This window comes from Myotis lucifugus, unplaced genomic scaffold (assembly GCF_000147115.1).
Source record: "Myotis lucifugus unplaced genomic scaffold, Myoluc2.0 scaffold_255, whole genome shotgun sequence".
NCBI classification, from domain to species: Eukaryota; Metazoa; Chordata; class Mammalia; order Chiroptera; family Vespertilionidae; genus Myotis; species Myotis lucifugus.
The window spans coordinates 1,071,125-1,091,639 of NW_005871303.1; the positions used below are offsets into that span (position 1 = coordinate 1,071,125).

Genomic DNA, 20,515 nt, shown 5'->3' on the forward strand with positions numbered 1-20,515 from the left:
GGGGGAGGCAGGCGCCTGGGCCCCCAGGTAGACGGTGGCGTCCGAGGGGCCGAGGAGTTTCAGAGTTTCGGACCCAACTCTGGACTTGGCCTCGGTGGGAGGGTGGTGGGGTCTCATTTCCTGAGATACCGAACCAGATGGCTGGCTGGGGAGGAGGAGGGGAGTGGGGAGGGAGGAGGAGGGGAGTGGGGAGGGATGGGGGAGGGGGAGGAGGACCCCTTCCTTCGGCCCCCATCCTGAGCATGGTCCCGCATCTCATCTGCTTGGTTCCAAACCCAGTCAGTTCCCAGAGTCTGGGCCCAAGTACCTGAGAACCGTGTGTGGGGTGTGGGGTGAGGGGTAAGTGGGGGGACCCAGAGCACAAGTCTCTTCCTCACTGGGGGAGGGTGAAGTGTGGATTTCATACCACTTTCCCAAAGCCTGGACTTTTAGAAAATACTTCTCAGCCCATTAAAATGTAAGCTCATCCTTAGCTCTGGGCTGTATAAGGAGGGGTCTGCCTTTGGCCAGGGCAGTTCGTCAGCCCTTTTGTAGACGAGGCTGCTGGTTTTACTTTAATCCATTAGGTGCGAGCACTTAGGTGTCAGTAAGAACAGAGAGTGAGTAATACGGCTCATAAGTAATGCGTTATTTAATGGTCGGCTCCTAGCGTTCCCACCGACCACACCCGTGGCCTGGTCCTCTTGGCATCAGGCTGATGGTGTGTAAGGGGCCAGAGGCTCTGGCTGGAGCCCTGGCCAGGCCTCTAGGTGGGCACCCGGTCAGGCCTCCCGTGAAGTGCGGCTGGCTTTCCCACGGGGCTGAGTCGTAGGGAGCCCTGAGGAAAGTGCTGCAAACTTGGACCCTCATCCGCATCGGTCTACAGTGTAGACCTACACTCTGCTCTTCTCCATTATTCTCCCCAAGGTCAGACCATCACCCCTGGCGGCCACCACACCACACTTTCTCCCGACATTTGGGGGGATGCTCAGAAGGGTTTATGGCTGTGAGCATTGGCTCAGCCCCTGCCCGTGTCCCAGCTGTGCTGTGGGCCGGCCCCCAGAGAGCTGGCCTTGCTCCCTGACACTTTGTTCACCCGCGTGGGATGCCTCCAGGCAGCACCAGCAGCTATGGTCACCCGATGCCTTCCTGGCCCTTCACCCCCATGGCTTCCCGTCAGCAGCCCTTCTGGGGTCCATTTCTCATCCTAGTCCAAGGCCCCTCCTCTCACCTGGACAACCTCAGAAACCATCCAAGCGATGGGCCTGTTTCCATCATTAAACGCCAGGTTCTACATTCTGTGCAGAGCCAGTGTGACCTCCTGCAAACATCTTTTACCAGGCTTGCACCCCCTGAGGGCCCTCCATGTATCCCAGCGCCACCCCGCCAGCCCTGGGCCTCTCCCCTCCCTCAGAAGTTTCCAGCCCCCAGCTTCCTCTTGGGTTTGATATTCATTCAAGCTCTTTCCAGCTCAGGGCCTTTGCATGGGCTGTGTGGCCTCCCGCTTCAGCCCCTCAGACAGGCCCTCGCCTTCTCTGAAGCAGCCACGTCTCCTCCCCCACCATCCATCATGTCCTCCTCTTTGTCTCCTGTGTTTGTCACAGTCTGATGGCCTTGCATGTGATTTCGCAGAGGCCATGGGGGGAGGGGAAGGGACGGAAAGAGCGGGGCAGACTTTCCGGGCCAGCGCAGACATGGTGGGACTTTGCTCACCTCTGTCCTCAGCTGGGTACTGAGTTAGAAGATAAACTTGAAGATGTAAATATAACCCATTTCATTGCACCACTCACTCTCACTAATGTGCGCTTTTTGTTGACAAAGCGAGAAGCCAGTTCCCTCTTCATCCTTTTGCCTTTGGGAGGAGAGCAGACTGCTCACCAGTGGGGTGCAGAGGGGGAGGCTGAGTGAGGGCCTGTGTGTGTGTGGGGGGGGGGGAGCTCTGCAGAGTAGGAGGGGGCTGGGTGGGTGCAGGGCCCTAAGGAGTGGGTGGGGTGCCCCGACTGCAGCTGCCTCTGCCCTATTCTTTCGGATGGTAGATGCTGCTGGCTTTTCTGTTGGGTTTTACGTGTACAGATTGTGCGCCAATGTTTCAGTTGTAAATCCAGAGTGAGAGGTTGTACTAACAATGTTGGGTAACTCGGTTTGGAGAAAACTTATCCATTTTGTTTGTTTGTTTGTTTGCAACAGAGTGATCGCCTTCTGATCAAAGGTGGGAAGGTTGTGAACGATGACCAGTCCTTTTACGCTGACTTGTACGTGGAAGACGGTTTGGTAAAGTGAGTTTCTGTTAAGAATCCCTTCGCGGGCCACAGAGTGCACTGGCTGCACGTGACCCAGGACGCTCAGTCTTGTGAAATCCACGCCAGTGCTTTTTCTTTTCCGAAACCTCGTTCCCTGCAAGCAGCTCTCGCCCAGGCCTTGAGTGACTGATCTCACCGTAAGGTCCAGTCATAAGGTCTCAGGAAACAGGACTATGGCGTCCACATTACTTGCACCATCACAGCCTTGGGACGATTCGGGGCTCACAGTGGGTGCTTAATAAATACGTACTGACCACACCCATTAGCTTCTCTGCTTCTGAGCGAAGGGCAAGTGGACGCCTCAGTGGATACCACCAGGGCCGTGACGTGCACACGGGGCTAGATCCTCCACTCGGGCCAGCTGTGTTGAGCCACGTCACTGCTCTGACAGCTCCGGAGTCCCGTGGAGCCCTGGCCGTGTGGCCCTCTCCCTCAGGACAGGAGCCCAAGCTCACGCGTCCCAGCTCCACCGCGTTGCCAGGGAGCCCACGCATGTTCTGACCTGGGCTCTTTCTAACCAGCGACATCTCCCTTTGCTGCTTTCAGACAAATTGGAGAAAACCTCATCGTCCCTGGGGGCATCCGAACCATCGATGCCCACGGCCTGCTGGTCCTCCCAGGAGGTGTCGACGTGCACACGAGGCTGCAGATGCCTGCCCTGGGCATGACCCCGGCTGACGACTTCTGCCAGGGCACCAAGGCAGCCCTGGCGGGAGGGACCACCATGATATGTGAGTGTCCCCAGGTCGGGCAGCGTCCGGCCCCCACCTCGGGGCTCTGGCCGGGTGTGTGTGTGTTGCAGGAAGCGGTTTGCGTGCTGGGTTTTTTCTCAGTCCCGTTTTTCCTCTATCATATCCCAATCTGCAAAGCCCTGGAGCGCCTTCCCTCGTCACTTCTGTTTCTCATGCTGGCCATCCTGCCTGGCCAGCTCTGGGGTGCTCCTGGGAGTCTGTGGGAGCGCATGGATGAGTGCCCAGTTATTCATTATTTCCTGGGAAGCCAGCGGCTGGCCGAGGACCAGGTTTGGAAAACTCCGATGCTTTGGGCAAGCGAGGGGTTGTGTCACCTGAAATGCCAGATGGGTTTGTGTGTCAACTTCACCCCCGCTGAGGCCTGGGTTGCAGCAAGCTCCTGCCTGTGTCAAGAAGAATGAAAAACAGGTGCTGTGTCTTTAGGAAAAGGACGACAAAAACTTACTGTTACTCACTCAGCACCACCAGAAGTACCGTTTCTCTAAGCTGGCTCTGTGCCAGGTGCGAGCACCATCCTGGTGGGCTGCAGCTCACGTGCTGTCCTCGCATAACCCTCTGAGCTCGGAGGAGAAGCCCCAGGTGCCAGCTTGTGTGGTGTTCCCACTCTCGGCAAGCTCAGGAGCCAGGACGAGATAGCAGGCCAAACCCCTCTCTCGCAGCCTTGAATGCCGAGTGCAGCCGTGCCTGCCGTGCTGGGTCTCATGAACCAGGTTGGACACTGGCTCCACCATGTTTAGCTGTGTGGCCTCCGATAACAGCCGGCTGATACAGGCCACACTTGCCCAATCGGTCAGGCAGCAGGAGGAGGAAGCGAGCTCGCGCACATAGGTGATTTGTGGCGCCTGGTGCACAGGAAACGCTCTGTGACTGCCGCCAGGAACCGTGGGCTACTCCACCAGTGACAATTAGCTGCTGTCAGAATCATGGCTTGGTTTGGTTTACTCAACCAAGAAGTGAAAAGCCCCGTGACAGTCCATCCATCTTTTAGATGGACTCAGGAGACTGGTCATTTCAGGCCTTTGCTCATGCCGGTCACTGGTGGCCCCGGCCGGCCAGGACACCTCTGTGGTTGACATCACCTGCCCATGCCAATGCCAAGGCTGTGAGGTGTGGCTGAGAGGATGGAGAGATGCTGCAGGCTCGGGCTGGCTCTGTCGAGCCATCTGCTTCCTCCACCTGCCAGCACCGGCCTAGAGCTGGGCACAGCCCTCAGGGTGGGACAGGCACCTGCTCCCGCAGGGTCCTGGCTTCCCCCTCTGAGCTATGGAGCACAGGAGCCCCGTAAGGGCTGTGCTGGAGGGAAGCACAGCACCTGCCAGGACCCTGGGGTGGTGCCTTCCTGTTGGCCACCGCACTCCCAGCTCTTCCCTCACCCAGGGGAGGCTGTGGGCAGGGTTTGGACCTTGGGTGTGAGGTTGGCAGGTGAGGGGCTGACAGTGCAGTGTGTGCACTCCCAGCCTCCCCGGGGGATGGGTGGGCTGGGTGGCACTGATGAAGGTGTGTGCAGTCTGGAAGGCTCATGGGAAGCCAGCCCTACGCCGCTGTTCTGGGCAGGCGTCCAGGTCCAGCACCGAGGACAGCGGCGCCTTCCCTTCCCCACCTCAAGGTGCTCCTGTGCTGAAGGGTAAGGCCCTTAGCTGCCACCCATGCTCTTGAGCTGTGATGTGTGCGTCGGGGGGCGAGGTGGGTTGTCTCAGCTCAGAGAGAGGCTGAGGAGATGGGGCCGATGCCTCAGGAGATGGGGCCGATGCCTCTCTGGACAAGAACTGATGAGCAGGTTTACAGCAGGGACAGCCCCTGTTAAGGTGGCTGTGGCATCTCCTGTGTTGTTCCTGATCTCTTGTTAACATGACCTCCTTGGAGGTCGAGGTCATTCCAGTTCCCGTGCTGGGGGCTCGGCTGACTGCACTGCCCCCACAGTGGACCACGTGTTCCCTGACGTGGGTGTGAGCCTGCTGGCGGCCTACGAGCAGTGGCGGGAGCGGGCGGACGCCGGGGCCTGCTGCGACTACTCCCTGCACGTGGACATCCCCCGCTGGCACGAGAGCATCAGGGAGGAGCTGGAGGCCCTGGTCAAGGACAAGGGTGAGTGCCCACAGGGCTGAGGGGGACTGGCGGGCAGGAGGGCAGACAGGTGCCTGGGCTTCCCTGGTCTCGGTGGGAAGCCCCCCTCCCCGGGCCGCCCCTCCGTGCTGGGCTCTACATCCGTCTGGCCCCAGGGCAGGTGGCCAGGAGTTGGGGGAAGTTGGACAAGAGTCACTCGAGGGTTTGTTCTACTTCCAGAGGATCCAGGCTCAAGTCCTCTGCCTCCCGGGTCTGAGGGACATATCTTGTAACTGTCCTCGTTACAGTGGTCACAGCTGGTACCGCAGCTCCCTTGTCTCGTGCTCGTGGGTGGAGGAAACGTGATATTCGTTTTCCTGGCAAATACAGACCCGGTTAGAAGGAGGTGTTAACACCCTCAGTGCTCTATGCTGCCCGTGCTGATGACGGACCAGACCATCACCAAGGATTAAGTTTTTTGTTTTTGTTTTTTTTAATTACATTTTTTAGTTATTTATGTATATAATTTATTTATATATAATTTATTTATATATATATAAATATATATATATATATATATATATTTATATATATATAATTTTTTTTTAGAGAGAGAGGAAGGAAAAGGGAGAGAGAGATACGTATCGATATGAAAGCAGAACATCGATCAGCTGCCTCCTGCAGATGCCCCAACCAGGGATGAACCCTCAACCTGGGGGTGTTCCCTGACAGGGAATCAAACCTTCCACCTTTTGGTGCGAAGGGTGATGCCCAACCAACTGAGCCATACCAGCCAGGGCGAGGGCTAAGCTTTTTGATTGAAAGTCCTGAAGCTAAAACCATATCAAGGTTCATAATGGATTTGACAAAAGTTAGACTGAGTTAGAGAGGGGTGACGGGGCCCAGAGGCGTGTTTGTAAGGGATTCATCTGCGTTCGCTACTGGGGAGCCATTGGTCCCTGATCCCAGGGCCTGAGGGGCAGGTGAGGGGGGCTGGCAGACGCCCTCCTTCGTCACCTCTTGTCGGTAAGTGTGTGGGGGCCTGGTGCCCAAGGGCTGCCATGCCAGCTGGGGAGACGGCCTTGGAGAGGGACCATCCCACCTGGCGCCTCTGGAGATGGGGGAGGCGGGGAGTCTCCCAGGCATCACCCCGACAGCTGAGCGTCTCACCCCTTCCTGCCTCTCCTCCAGGTGTGAACTCCTTCCTGGTCTTCATGGCGTACAAGGACAGATGCCAGTGCACCGACGGCCAGGTAGGGGCCGGTGCCCAGAGGAGGGGCCAGCGGGTATCTCTCGGGCTGCTGCCGGGAGAGACGCCCCCTTACGGCTCGTGCACCTCTCCTCACAGATGTACGAGATCTTCAGCATCATCCGGGACCTGGGAGCCCTGGCCCAAGTGCACGCAGAGAACGGAGACATCGTGGAGGAGGTGCGGGCTGGGCTGCCTGGGCGCGGCGAGGGGTGAGGGCGAGGGTGACTCCTGGACACCAGGATGTGAGCACTTAATCCCACCAACCCCGAGGGAGGGAATACTGAACATGTTCAGGAGGTAGTTTGCCCAGGTCAAAGGTCAAGCAAGCAGGGAGTTAGGGGAACTTTTTGCTGCCATCGATTTTTCCATGGTCATTACACTTATCAAAAGTTCTTCCAAACCAAAATGTTGCTTTGTTGGGGGTACTGAGACCGGGGGTTCGGGCCTCCTGGCCCCAGGGATGGAGGCCCCTCAGGGAGCTGGCTTTGTTTTCCTTCTGACCAGTGGGCGCACGTGTGGGGTCAGTGCCTGTCCTTCAGTCACACCCCAGGTGGGGTCCTGCCCATCGGCCCGGCTGTGAGGTGGGCGCCCACGACCTCTGCGCCCTGCACTTGATGTTTTTCTCCTCACGCCTTTGGTGGCCCTTCAGGTGCAGGTGCATCGGGGCACCTGGGAGGTTCAGGGGGCTCCTCTGGGGCCTGGGGGGTGGTCCGCCCACCCCGCCTGTACAGAGCCCCCAGTGCACACCCAGCTTGGCAGGCAAGCCTGTGGGGTCGTCTCGGCCCCGACGCCAGGAGCCCTGTGACCTTGGGCAAGTCCCTTGTCCTCTCCAAGCCCCGTTCCCCCATCTGTAGTTCAGGGAGCGGCAGCCACTCCTCGCCTGCTCTGCATTCTCTGTGGTTGGTGATGCCGGGGGCCCCGGCTCAGCCTCAGCCAGTGGTTGCCCCTGGGCGGTGGCCCGCACGCCCTGGCTGCGGCTCCGGGCTCTGGCGCACCTGGGCGGGAACGTGGCACCTGGTTTGATTTCTGTAGGAGCAGAAGCGGCTGCTGGAGCTCGGCATCACCGGCCCCGAGGCCCCACGTGCTCAGCCACCCCGACGAAGTAGGCGCTGTGCCCCGCCGGGGGGCACCTTGGAATTGAATTGCGCCCCAGATGCCACTTTCCTTCTGGGGGGGGGGTCTGGGGTCCATGGTCTGGGCAGGGCCGCGGCCACGATGTCCTCACCTGTCCCCCCACCAGGCACATGTCCCCTATGACTGCTGGTCACCCCAAGCCTGGTACTCAAGGCTGAACGGTGGCATGGTCAGGGCCTGGGAACTATGTGGGTCACCCCATCCTGGGCACCGAGCCCCAAGCTGGAGTCCTCACCCACCCAGGGGTGCCCTCTCTGGGCCCAGGATCTGTGTGTGACCATCATGCCCTGTGACCTTGAGCGAGTCCTTCCCAGGGGCTCCAGGATGGCCCTGGGGGTCAGCATGGTCAGGGTTCCCCAGGCCCTCGCGTGGCCTGAGCATCCCTGTCCCCAGGTGGAGGCCGAGGCCGTGTACCGTGCCGTCACCATCGCCAAGCAGGCCAACTGCCCCCTGTACGTCACCAAGGTGATGAGCAAGGCTGCGGCTGACGTGGTGGCCCGAGCCAAGCGCAGGGGTGAGTCCTGGGCCTGGACACCCATGCTGGTGAGGGTCTGGGGGGTCAGGGGTCATCTTCTCCACCTCCCGGGAACTTGGCTGGCTTCACAGAGGCTCAGAGTAGGGCAGGTATGACTGAGAAGCAGCTTGCCCTCCAGCCTGGCCTCCTCACCGAGGGGCCTCATGCCAGGGACTCCAGGGGTGGGCCGTGTGGCCTGTGGGGGAGCGTGGCCTGCGGGGGAGCAGCAGCTGCTCACCGGGGGCCTTAAAGCAAACAGAGGGGCCTGTGGAGCTACAGGGTCTGTGTGTGACGGTGGACATGCCCTGTGACCTTGGGCTAGTCCCTTCCCGGGGGCTCCAGGATGGCCCTGGGGTCATCATGGTCAGGATTCCCCAGGGAAATGTGCGGTGAGGGTGAGAGGGAGCCTGATTTTAGTGCAATGGAACCTTGTCCAGCTGACCCCACCTGGCGCCCCACATTACTGTTCGCTGGGCACCTCCGTGCACCCAGGAGCTGGGGTGCACATCCCGAAAGCTGGGGTGCTCTCTGCCCGCAGAGCACCCACACAGCTGGAGGCAGGGGGTAAATAAGAAAAGCGTGTATGCGTCCGTGCAGACCAGCAGGGGGCGAGCAGCGAGCTGACGGGGTCTCACTCAGCCTGTGGCCCAGTGGAGTGCCTGGCAGGCCTGACCCCCTGCCTGCCTGGTGCCCCAGAGGAGAGGGACAAGCTGTGCAGGGTCAGGAAATTGAGGGGCAGTGCAGTGCCCAGGCCTCCACCCTGCTTGGGTCCTGGGGGCATGCAGGCGTGGGGTGCCTCTCACGGGCCTCACTGCAGGGGTGGTCGTGTTTGGGGAGCCCCTCACCGCCAGCCTGGGCACTGACGGCTCGCATTACTGGAGCAAGAACTGGGCAAAGGCCGCGGCCTTCGTCACTTCCCCCCCCATCAACCCGGACCCCACCACCGCAGACCACCTCACCTCCCTGCTGGCCAGGTAAGGAGACGCTCAGGGTGGCCCCAGGTGGGCCTGTGTGCACGACCTCCGCCTGCTGGCAGCTCCAGGCTTCTCCCACACAAACCCTGGGCCACAGCAGAGCACCCACCCAGATCTGCCCCGGCCCCACCCCCACACCGAGGCGCAGCTCTGCCCAGCGCTGCCCTCACAGACCACCTCTGGCCCTGTGGGTGCGCTGGGCCACGTGGGGGTGAAGCCGAGCGGCCTTGGCTGGCTCAGGAGGGCCAGGCCCCTCTGGGCTCCCTGACTCGCTTGTTCTCAGCGGGGACCTCCAGGTGACGGGCAGTGCCCACTGCACCTTCACCACTGCCCAGAAGGCCGTCGGCAAAGACAACTTCACTCTCATCCCCGAGGGCACCAACGGTGTGGAGGAGCGCATGTCGGTGGTCTGGGAGAAGTGCGTGGTGAGTCCCGGGGCCTGGGCGCCGTGCACCGACCGGATCTGCTGGCTCAGCAGAGTGGGAAGCACTTAACCGGGAAACACCGCGAGGAATGAGTCCAGTGTGTGGGCCCCAGCGTGTCCTTGCTCCCGCCCTCACCCAGGGCTCCTCAGACATCGGTTCTGGTTCCCCGAGGGCCCTCCCCTCCGATTCTCATGTCACATCTGTGCAGGCAGCTGAGAGCGAGTGGGACCCCTTTCCGATGGTGTTATCCTCTGCGGTGCTAGTGGTCTCCCCCTCATGCCTGCGATCCAGACTCCCGCCTCACTCGGAAAGCTCTGCTTGGCATCTTCGGTCCCCTTCGCCCCCCAACCCCGGTCCTTCCCTGGACTGAGGCCCAGACCCCGGCTCCCCTCACCGCCCTGCTTCCCCAGGCCTCCTGGCCACACGGGAAAACAGTCGTGTCCCTCAGGGCACACAGACATGGAGCCTTCTCCACTTACTCACCACTAAGTGAGCCCAGGGACCAGGCTTTGGGCACAGGAAGAGGGGAGCACTGGCTGGCTGAGATGGACCGATTCATGCGCCCTGGGAGTGTGAGCGGGTGCTGTTGCTGCCCTGGGGGGCGGAGCCTCAGTCCCCATGAAGCCCCAAGCCTCTCAGCTCCCCTTCTTGCTTCCCAGGCCTCAGGGAAAATGGACGAGAACGAGTTTGTTGCTGTGACCAGTACAAATGCAGCCAAAATCTTCAATTTTTACCCAAGGAAGGGGCGAGTGGCTGTGGGCTCCGACGCTGACCTGGTGATCTGGAACCCCAAGGCCACGAAAATCATCTCTGCCAAGAGCCACAATCTGGTGAGCGAAGCCGGGTCCCCAAGTCAGGGTCCCGGGTCAGGGTGGGGTCGGGGCCTGGCAGCCTTCCTGGGGCTCCAGGATGGCCGTTGGGGGCAGCTCTGCCCCCTTCAGCTGGGACACCTGTCTCGAGATGCTGCAGAGTGTCACGTGCCTGCCCACCTGGAGGGCGTTACCCAGGGCAAGCTCACCCATGTGCTCTGTCCTTCTAAGAAATGGGACTCGGAGACAAGCCCAGGAGGGCTCGGCCAGTTCCTGCTGGTTCTGGCCCCGCCGAGTTGGCTGCCTCCCATCAGAGGTCAAGCACGGGCACTCAGACCCGCCCCCCCCCCCCGAGGCTGGCAGCCCGAGGGGTGTCCTGAGGGTGGTGTGGACTCTCGCCCTGTCCCCCCAGAATGTGGAGTACAACATTTTTGAAGGCGTGGAGTGCCGAGGAGCCCCCACGGTGGTCATCAGTCAGGGCAGGGTGGTCCTGGAGGACGGGCACCTGTTCGTCACTCCGGGCGCCGGCCGCTTCATTCCTCGGAAGACGTTCCCGGACTTCGTCTACAAGAGGATCAAGGCGCGCAACAGGGTAAGGCCCGGGCCAGCGTGCAAGGCGAGAGTTCTCGGACCTTCCACGCGTCTGGGAGGTTTCTGCTCCGGATCAGCCCCGACCCCCTGCCCAGCAGCACAGGCCTGCTCCGGGGTGGGTTCCAGGGGTGGCCCTGTGAGCGTTTATTTCCCAAGTGACCCTCATCTGTGCAAAGCCCAGACAGAGGGAAATAGAGTCATGAGTGGCACCTCCCCAAGTAAACTACTGGGACACAGAAGCAGGGCCTCCAGGGTTTCTCCGTGAGCAGATGTGCACGTGATCATAAGCAGGGCGTGAGCTTTCCACAACGGCTCTTGTGAACATCGTGAGCACTTTTCCTTATCTTTACCTTCTCTTCCCATAACCCTGCGTCTGATGGTTGCACCAGGTATCGGCCTAGGTTCTACGCTGCATGCCTAAGTGATTGCTGCATGTACACACATGAACACGCATGCACACAGGCACACTCAAAGGATGTCTGAACTGAGAGTGAGCTGCCTGGGGGCCGTCCCCTGGGGAGGGGTGTGGTGTCTGCTCTAACTCAGGCTGTCAGGGCCTGGAAGCTGCTCCCTGAACCTGACCCTGATGTTGGAACAGAGTAGAGTGGTCAGGCTCTCGGCAGCAGTCCCTGCCCTCCAGCTGTGGGGTGCCTCAGCCCCCTCATGCCTGGCTCCCTTGACCTGCAGCTGGCAGAGATTCACGGCGTGCCCCGAGGCCTCTACGATGGGCCGGTCCATGAGGTGATGGTGCCCGCCAAGCCCGGGGGTGGCTCCCAGGCCCGCGCGTCCTGCCCCGGGAAGATCTCAGTGCCACCCGTGAGGAACTTGCACCAGTCGGGGTTCAGCTTGTCTGGTGAGTTGAGCCTGTGTCTGTGGGTGAAAACCATTGCCCTGCGAGGGGCTGGGGGGGTGAGGCCCACATGGAAGCCCCTTCCGGCCCCAGGACCTGCCTGGGGCTGTCACTCTGAGCCCAGGGTGAGCATGGGATGCCCAGCTTCAGTGGGACCCAAATGCCAGGTGGAGTCCGGCTACTCCAGCCCCAGCAGCCCCGCCACCCGCCGTGGTGTGTGAGGCACACGAGGAAGGGCCTTCAGGGACATGCCTCTGGTCAGGGACCTCCCAGCATGCTATGTGAAGAACCTTCCAGAAGCACTGGGCCCAGGTTCTCCCTGCAAACCAGAGCCAGACACCTCCCTTTCCAGCCCTTGGGGGGGCTCACCTGCCCCGTGAGGACTTGTCTCGTGCTCCCTCTTGGGAAGGTGATGGCAATCCCTGCTCACCTCCTCGGACATAGGGCAGGGGAAGGTCTCCTTTTAAATCTGGATCATCTTACAAGCTAGGGACAGGCCTCTCCCATCTCGGGGACAGCCTGAGACCCCCTGGAGGGACGAGGCAGGACTGGCTTCTGCTCCAGGCAGCCTTCCCAGAGGGTGGACCTTGACCTCCAGGCCCCTGCCTGCTGTAAACTCTGGCCTTGCCTCAGTGACAGGAGCACCTGCCATCTGGGGAGCGTCAGGGACCCTTGGGGGGGCGGGTTCTGCAATCCTGGCCTTTGGATGTGGCCGTGTCTGCAATCTCTCCCCACGCCCACATCCCTCCCTTTTTTGCAGGATCTCAGGCAGATGACCACATTGCCAGACGCACAGCCCAGAAGATCATGGCGCCCCCTGGTGGACGTTCCAACATCACCTCGCTGTCCTAGACCTCACTCAGTGTGCAGGGTGTGAGCAGCGGGTGCTGTCCCAGACAGGCGGCGTGGGGCTCACTCTCCCTGTTAGCTTCCCTTTGTTGAACTGACTTTGCAAGGTGCTTGGTCTCCCTTCCCCTCCCCAGAAACTCTCCTTTTGGGGGTCCCAGGCCCTGTTATGAGGGCTGAGTCTGGGGAGGTGCCACTGCCAGGGACAGCTCAGGTTGCCTGGGCCGGGTGCTAGGTGCCTCATGAAGGCAGGGCTGTGGGAACCCCCGGGGCCTCACAACACACAGGCCAAGGGTTTGGGGTTGGCCCCCTCCTCCCCGTGTGCATCACTGCCCCTCGAAGTCCCGGCTCTGCCGTCTGCCTCCCTGCAGAGCTACGGCCTGTGCCCCCGGTCCCGGCCCCCAAACCCGGCCCAGCCTGTCAAAGCACAGGAGCAGCGCCGTGAGCTGAGCCCCACGGGGGCCGCTGTGACTTCAGGGACCTGCTGGGAGCTGAGCGCGGCGTGGCTTCCCAGTCGAGTGGCTTCCCAGCCGCGTGTACACTCTTCCAAGGACCAAACCTCCGCCTCGTAGTCGCCCATCTCCAGGGGGCGTTAGGACCTTTAGCTAGGATGCCCCTGTCTTGTTACTGAGTGTGCATCCAGTAGTGCGGTAGAGCAGCAGTTTTGTGCGGTGAGGACAACTGTAGCCAGGACTCTGCATGCCACCCAGCCGGCCGCAGCACTGCCACCAGTCCGATGGGCACTGGCTCAATTAAAGGCGTCTGGGTTGGAAGCTGCCCCGACTTCTCTGGCCCCTGCACCATCCCCGCGTGAGTGGGTTTTGCGCCGCCCCCCTCGTCCCCCCACCCCGGACCCTCCTGCTGGCCCCTAGCCTGGCATTGGACCTCAGGACCACCCACAGGGACACGCTGCTCAGCCTATGCTGGGAAAGGGCAGGGCTGGGTCTGAGTGGTGGGGATGGATCCCCTTAGGAAAGGGGGTCTGGGAACCTGCTCCTGAGCCCAGGCCTCCGGGTCAGGGACAGCCAGAGGGTCAGGGGCAGACTGGAAGGACCTCCACCCACATTCTGACCAGATGGACCCAAGCCACAAGCAGAAGGTTGGGGGGCTGCATGGCTGTGAGCTGATTCCTCCAGCAAGCTGCCAGGTCTAAGTGTGATGCCCCTACCCACACACACAGCCTGGGTCCCCCCCGCTCCCCACAAGGCAAAGTAACACAGGAATCCGATCCAAACCCTGAGGCTAGGCAGCCCAGAACCTTTCAGAAGAAGGTTGAGCTGATCTCCTCACCTCAGCCTCTTTCTCATAAAAACGGTTCTAGTTTTGTGCCCCAGGCGAGGAATGCTCCCAGAAGGGGTGTCTTCCTCCCCCCTCACTGCCCCCCCCCCACCCTGCACACACACCAGCAGGATGGTCATGGTCACGGGGAAGACAAGCCAGGGAGGTCGGGCTGGCCTGGGGCAGCCCGTCTGTCCTGCGGGTCCCACCGAGTTCTGGGGCTTCCTCTGGCTGGGTCTGGCCAGGGCAGCCCCCCAGCTGCTTCCTGGGGCTCCACTGAGGCTGGCGTCCGCAGCCCCACATCCCCTGCCCCGGGAGAGACTGGGTGACATGGAGCCAGACACACGCATCCCTGCCGCCTACAAGGGGAACAGGCTTGCTGTCCCCTGGAGTCTCAGATGCTCAGGCAGACTTACATGTTTATACAAAACCCCAGACCTCCCTCCGCCTTCTTGCCTCTGACATCACAGGTCTCCACCCAGAACTTGCTCTGGGGTCTGTCCCACCCACAGGGCAGCCTGCAGTGCTGCCCACCTCTGGACCCTGGCTTCCCCGGGGGTGTGGGGCCAAGCCCCACTTGGGCACATCAGCTGTGCAGACAGCAATCCCCGTACCCCAGCGAGTGGGGCGGCAAGACCCCTCTGCCCGGCCCACCTCCACCTGGCTCAGCCGGCTCCTCGGGATGGATGGCCGTGGTCTGTCCTTCCACAGTCTGGCCCTCTGCCCAGCAGGCGCCACCCCTGCCACAGCTCTGCGGCTCCCGGGTAGACAGGCACCCACCCAGAGCAGCGGGTCGGATGCTGGGGGTTCCGTTCAGCAGGAGCCGCCCAACTCCTGGACAAATGTCCCTGAACAGCACGACCACTCGGCAGGCACAGGACGTGGAAAACACCGAAGAGGTCTGTAATTCCCAGAGGGGAAAATATGCAGAAACACCGCAGAAAGTGCTGGAACAGTTTGTATTTATAAAACATCCTCGGCCTCCCACCCACAGCCCTCCCCCTTGATGTACAAGAACCGTGGGCCCTGTGCCCCTCCCACGCTCTGGGTAGCAAGCTCAGGTGGGGCAGCCGACGGCAGGCCGGGCCTCCAGGCCTATGTACAGCCGAGAGGTGGTGAGAGACGAGCGCGCCTGTCCACCACGCGGCCCAGCCCGTGACCTGCCAGCGAGGGGTCGGGAGGCTGCCAGGACCACCATCACATAATCAGAGCCTCCAGGGGCAGCGCACTCCTGGTCCACCATTCGACCGCTCTGACAGCCACTTGTCACCATGTGCCTCCGAGAGCCGATGGCAGCTCAGTGGTCAGGCTGTTCCCTGGAAACCGACCAGGACACAGCAGAGCCACCAGCCGGGGCCTGTGCTCGGACCAGCGGGCTGCTCAGTGGGAACGTTGTTGCTTGGCCTGTCCCTCTGGTGCACTGAGTCCCCAGTGCAGCCTGAGTTACCTCCCCAGGGCCAGCGGGCTCCTAGCTGCTCCCCGCCGAGGGGCAGACGGAGCCGCACACGGGCAGGGCGGGGCTCGCGTCCTCACCATCCGCCAAGGCCTCACCGTCCACATCCCCAGCCTCGGGAGCGGGCAGGGCCTCCCTCGTGGGGTCCTGGCTCCTCCTCAGCCTGGTGGGGAAGCACAGGGAGGGGCTTTGTGCAGCCTCCCCGCAGCCCAGGGACCGCTGGTCTGAGCACTCCAGCATGTCCCTGGCTCAGGGGCCCTGGACACGCACCAGGTGTCCGGCATGTCCTGGACAGGCTGGCCCAGCAGGGAGCGGGTGGCGGCTGTGGGCGGGTCGTAGGCCTGGTGGGTTGCGGGCACTCAGCCCAGCAGCACCTCTGACTATGGGCCCAGGGCTGGGAGCAGCAGGGGTGGGGAGTCTCAGTTCACTTCCAGCCAGAAGCTGAAAGGAGGCCTGGTTTAAGTGCAAGTTCTGGGGTCAGGAATTTTGGGGCAGGCTTTTCAAAGAGCTTGGACAAGTCCCCTTCTTACCCTGGCTCTGGCCTCCAGGATGGTGGTCAGTGTCCTAAACCAGTGCCCACCTGCCATCGTGGTCACTAAAGTAGGACAGAGCATCGACTGATCCTGCTCCCCTTCCTGGCTGGAGCTCAGAGCCACCTCCTCCAGGAAGCCCTCCGTGCTTTGCCCTGCCACTCCTGCCCCTGGGCCCACAGCACTGGGCTTTATCCCCTGACTGTGGAAGTGTCGCAGCTATTCGTGGCCTGTTGTATCTCCCTGCCAGCCAGCCATGACCTTTCTGTCCCACAGTCCGACACACAGTGTTTGCTCAGTGAGTGCGTGACTGACTGAGGGGAGGCAGTGGATGTGCAGGAGCCATGCAGGCAGGAGCCACCAGCCCTTGTCTGGGAAGTCCACTGAGTGTCTCCCCAGGACATTCTGGCCATTGGCCCCAGTTTAGGACTAAAGGTTCTGGAGGAGCCCCTCCCGTATGAGCCTGAACGTTCGCCTCCCCCCTTCCTCCCAGGGCCAATGCTCAGACCCCCCAGGGGGGTGGGGCCAGGTTTCCTGGGTTCAAGACCTGGGTGGCCAAGAAAGCCTTGTCCCATTTCCCCAAACTCCTCTTTGCCCCCATCACCCCCTTCCTCCCCCCTGCCCCCCTCCCCACACTCACTCACTTTTCTCTGTTAAAAATCACAAAGTCTTGCTGGATCGCATCAAGGCAGTCCTGAAGGTAGTCATTCTCCTGTTAGTCAGAACGAGTGCTGGATGTCATCAGGTTCTCTCACAATCCCCTCCGGTGGGAACACTTCCACCTGGTCTGCTTGTCCTCCCATGGCTGCCCCGCTGGCTTTCTTCCAAAGCCTGAACTATACCCCCAGGCGGCAGAGCACTTGGGAGTTTGCACCTCCCAGGTGACTCTTAGCCAGTGACCGAAGGGTTTCCTGGACAGAATCCCAGCTCCCTGCCTCAGGTGGACGTTGACATGGAAGGCCGTGTCCGAGTGACCAGACTTGGTGGGAAACGACACCTGGCTTGGCTCCCTCCCCTCCCCCCTTCCTCCAGGCCACTTCTCACTTGGGCACCAAATCCCACCTCAGGGTCTGCCCTGAGATGGTCACCACAGGGGCTGCCCTGAGAAGCGGCCTCAGGACAGGCCTTGAGTTGGGTCCTGCACTGGCCAGATCAATGAGGAACCATCATGGGTGCCACGTGGACTGTGAGTTGGGAGGGTGCACGCAGCTGTGGCATTGGGGACAGAGCGGGAGGAGTCGTCACATGGACATGGGCCTGCTTGGCCCATGCTGGGCACTGGGGATGCATGTGCGAGAGACAGGCTCAGGTCAAGATGAGAGCAGGGGGATTTCAGAGAAGGCTGGGCTGCCAGGCTTGGGAAGTTCCTGCATCAAAGCCGAGGCCCTGATAGGGAAGTCTCTGGGCTCAGTGGATACGCCGGGGCGGGGCCGGCTCAGTGGATGCACGCGGGCACCCTGCTGCCCCTGCACAAGGGGCCCTCCCTGCTGGAGAAGAGCAGCACCCTCCCCCACGTGCCTGCAGACAGGCAGGGCTGCAACCGAGCAGAGGCCTTGAAAGAGTATTCGCCCCTCAGGATGTGCCTCTGCCTCCCCTCCGACACTACCAGTGTCCCATGGCCCGAGGGGGGGGGTGCTGAGGGGGGAGGTGCTGGGCCTGGGTGGGAGGCTGTGGGCCGGGTGAGGCACAGGCCATACGTTGGTTCAGGAGAGTCTTGCCGTGAGGGCATCCCCCCAAGACCTGGGGGCTAGTTCCCTGGCAAGAGCCCCTGGAGAGGGTTCCATTCCACTCAAAGAAGGAAGTGAGGGGCTCAGAGAGGAAGTGAGGGGCTCAGAGAGGGAAGTGAGGGGCTCAGAGAGGGAAGTGAGGGGCTCAGAGAGGAACTGAGGGGCTCAGAGAGGAAGTGAGGGGCTCAGAGAGGGAAGTGAGTGGCTCAGAGGGGAAGCCAGAGGCTCAGGGAGGAAGAGAGGGGCTCAGAGAAGCTGCAGACTTGGGCGCAGAAGAGGGGGCTGGGGACTTTGCAGGAGGTGCATCCCTGCCGGGGCCCGTGGGGAGGCTGTAACGTGAGGGGGAGGACCCCACCCCCGGCCCCGCACTCACGGACTGGGGGCTGTCCCTGCTGCTGTCCCGGGACCTGTTCTTGGCCAGCCGCTTCTTCTTCTTGTGCAGGGGCCTGGACTCCAGGATCATCTCCTCCAGCTCGAAGGTGGGGTCGCAGTGCAGGCGGCCTTTCTGTGGAGGGACAGGGCGCCGAGCTCACCCACGGGTGCCGCCAGCCACCCTGGAACCTCCGTCCGGACCGGCGCGCAGGCTTACGTTGGGCACAAAGCCCGGCTCCACCTTCTTCTTGCTCAGGTCGTCCCACAGCACGTTGGCCAGCCAGGGGGTCTCCTTCATGCCCTGGAGGCTGGAGACACGGTGCCTGGGGTCCACAGTGAGGAGCTGGAACAAGGCCCACGTCAGATGGTGCCTGGCCCGAGGCCCAGCGGGACCAGGCCCGGCACTCCCTGGGGGAGCAGCCTGCCCAGGCCAGGGCACCCGTGCAGGTCTCGCCAGAAGGCCTGAGGTTTGGAAATTCAGGGTCTCAAGGGTCAGGCGAGCATCCTGGTCAGTGCAGTGATGTGGCCAAGGGGACAGTGTGAGCGGTCTGACAGCCCCTAGAGTCCAAGGAGGCACAGGGCACATGGGGTCTGCAGGATGTTCTGCTAGGATTCACCAGCAGGTGGCAGACTCGGCCTGGCTAACTGCAGAGGACAGACAGTACCACCATCACAGCCCCATGAGGCCCTAAGGCAGTGGTTCTCAACCTTGGCTGCACATTAGAATCACCTGGGAATCTTTAAAATCCTGATTTCTGGGCCTCATCCTCCGGAAATTCCGTTTCTTTGTTACTAATGTTGTGGCCCCACTCCATAACAAAGAAACAGAATTTCCGGACCCACGAGGACCCTGTAGGCCAGGATTCGGGGCCCCACCAGTCCAGCACGTCCTCCCACCCCTGGTCCCGCTGCACCAGGGTCTTTAAATGAGGCTCTCCGAGTAGGCAGCTGTGGGGCCCCGCAGCCCAGCCCCTGCCCCGAGGGATGCACGCTGGTGGCAACACCATGGCCCCCCACGTCCCTGCAGGCTGAGGGCCCTGGGCTGCTACAGACACACTCAGGCCTTGGGAGGTGCAGGGGGTCCCGGGTCTTCTGTGCTTGCTCCCGGGGGTGGTCAGGCCACTGGCAGCAGGCACAGGGGCAGGGGAGGCCAGTCCCACACCCTCTCCCTCCAGCACACACAACACGTGACCTGCACTGGCTAACTTCTCTGCCTGCGTCTCAGTTTGGGCATCTGTGAGGCAGGGTGGTAACCAGTGTCGCGGGACCAGCTGGTGAGGGTTACACTAGCTCCCAGCCAGGCTACTATAGGACAGAGTCGGATGGACAGGGAGCCTGCCAGACAGACATGCAGGAACCAGATGCCTCCTCGAACCAAGGCTCCATGCCACACACCCCTGTGCGTCTGGCGGGCCTGTGCTCCGGGAGGGGCTCACCTTCCGCAGCAGGGCCACCATCTCCTTGGACCAGGAGGGGACGTACTGGACGCTCACAGTGCTGAACAGCTGCACCAGGGACTCCATGGCGTCGCTGGAGTGGATGTCGTAGGGCCTCTGGGCAGAGGAGGCGGCGCTGTGCTGGTGCCTCACCGTGACCCAGAGCGCCCGGCAGTACCCACCCCAGTGCAGGCACGGCCTGAGCACGGCCCCTCCTGGGAACAGCCAGGAGGAGAAGCAGGTGCCGGGGCTGGGCCGCACCTCCATTGAGGGACTGACCAGAGGAGGCGCTGACCAGGCCTGAAGGAGGCACGTCCTCCCCAGGGGCAGATGGATGGGCCCCGGAGGCCAGGCGGAGCTGCCTTCCTCGGGGTGGGGTCCCTCGGAGCCCCAACCAGGGGATGGGCAAGGACAGTTCCAGGCCCAAAGCCCAGAGGCCAGTGCACAGGCCCACCACTGCCCGGGAAGCCCCAGCGACTCCCCCCCAGCGTTCCCTCAGGCACTGTGCGCCCACCCGAGCGTGGGTGGCCTCGCTGACGCTGATGTCCCTGAACCCCTGGGGTGGGGCAGCCTCTTCCCTCCCCAGGGCACCAGGGCTACCCCTGGGGGTCCCAGCCGGCTTGGGGTCTGGGGCTGAGCCTGGGGCCGAGGAGCTCCGTACCCAACCACGCAGCAGCTCGTAGGCCATCACCCCCACCGACCACCAGTCCACCTCGAAGGAGTAGCCGGTCCCACCGTTGACGAAAGACTGGAAGATCTCCGGAGCTTTCCAGAAAGGGAAGGAGAGGCTGAGCACCCTGACCCGGGCCCCAGGGCTGGCCCCTCAAGATGGGGCCTGAAACCAGGCTGCCGCCGGAGCTGACCGGAAGCGCCCTCAGCTGTCACCCTTCCCCACAGACCACCTGGTTCAGTCCCGGTCCCACAGCCTGCGCGCGTGCACCAGGTTATCTCGTGTCATACCCATAACCCTCTTGTGCGTCACTTGTCTTCTGCACGGATCAGACACGCTGTTCTGTACATGGCGGCTCTGTGCCTGTAGGGAAGTGACCTGCCCACCGGCCACAGGCTACATGGGAGTCGGCGGCGGGCGGGTGGGTGCGGGGCCTGGCTCACCCATGTACGGCTTGGTCCCAGCCAGTGCGGTCGCCCTCTCCCCGTCCTTTATGATGGTGGCGATGTTGAAGTCGGTCAGGTGCGCATGTCCTGCGAGGAGGGAGAGACAGCACCGCTGTACAAAGGACTGGAGATGC

The 20,515-nt window shown here is 62.0% G+C and overlaps 2 protein-coding genes across 2 annotated transcripts in view; one reads left to right on the top strand and one right to left on the bottom strand.

Moving 5' to 3' along the window:
- DPYSL4 (dihydropyrimidinase like 4) overlaps positions 1-12,691 on the top strand; it is a 16,573-nt gene extending 3,882 nt beyond the window's left edge. The window contains 14 exon segments of the mRNA XM_023762661.1: positions 2,167-2,255; positions 2,826-3,010; positions 4,952-5,116; positions 6,266-6,327; positions 6,423-6,503; positions 7,359-7,403; positions 7,405-7,428; positions 7,854-7,974; positions 8,792-8,948; positions 9,232-9,373; positions 10,033-10,203; positions 10,595-10,774; positions 11,461-11,626; positions 12,384-12,691. Of these exon segments, the coding sequence (XP_023618429.1) occupies positions 2,167-2,255; positions 2,826-3,010; positions 4,952-5,116; positions 6,266-6,327; positions 6,423-6,503; positions 7,359-7,403; positions 7,405-7,428; positions 7,854-7,974; positions 8,792-8,948; positions 9,232-9,373; positions 10,033-10,203; positions 10,595-10,774; positions 11,461-11,626; positions 12,384-12,475 (1,680 nt within the window). The 3' untranslated portion in view covers positions 12,476-12,691.
- Positions 12,692-15,215: 2,524 nt separating this feature from the next.
- STK32C (serine/threonine kinase 32C) overlaps positions 15,216-20,515 on the bottom strand; it is an 8,744-nt gene continuing 3,444 nt past the window's right edge. Inside the window, exons 5-11 of the mRNA XM_023762662.1 lie at positions 20,379-20,468; positions 19,927-20,030; positions 19,266-19,382; positions 18,047-18,172; positions 17,831-17,962; positions 16,375-16,442; positions 15,216-15,363 (exon numbers count right to left, since the gene is read on the bottom strand). Of these exons, the coding sequence (XP_023618430.1) occupies positions 15,216-15,363; positions 16,375-16,442; positions 17,831-17,962; positions 18,047-18,172; positions 19,266-19,382; positions 19,927-20,030; positions 20,379-20,468 (785 nt within the window). The remainder of the gene's footprint in view (positions 15,364-16,374; positions 16,443-17,830; positions 17,963-18,046; positions 18,173-19,265; positions 19,383-19,926; positions 20,031-20,378; positions 20,469-20,515) is intronic.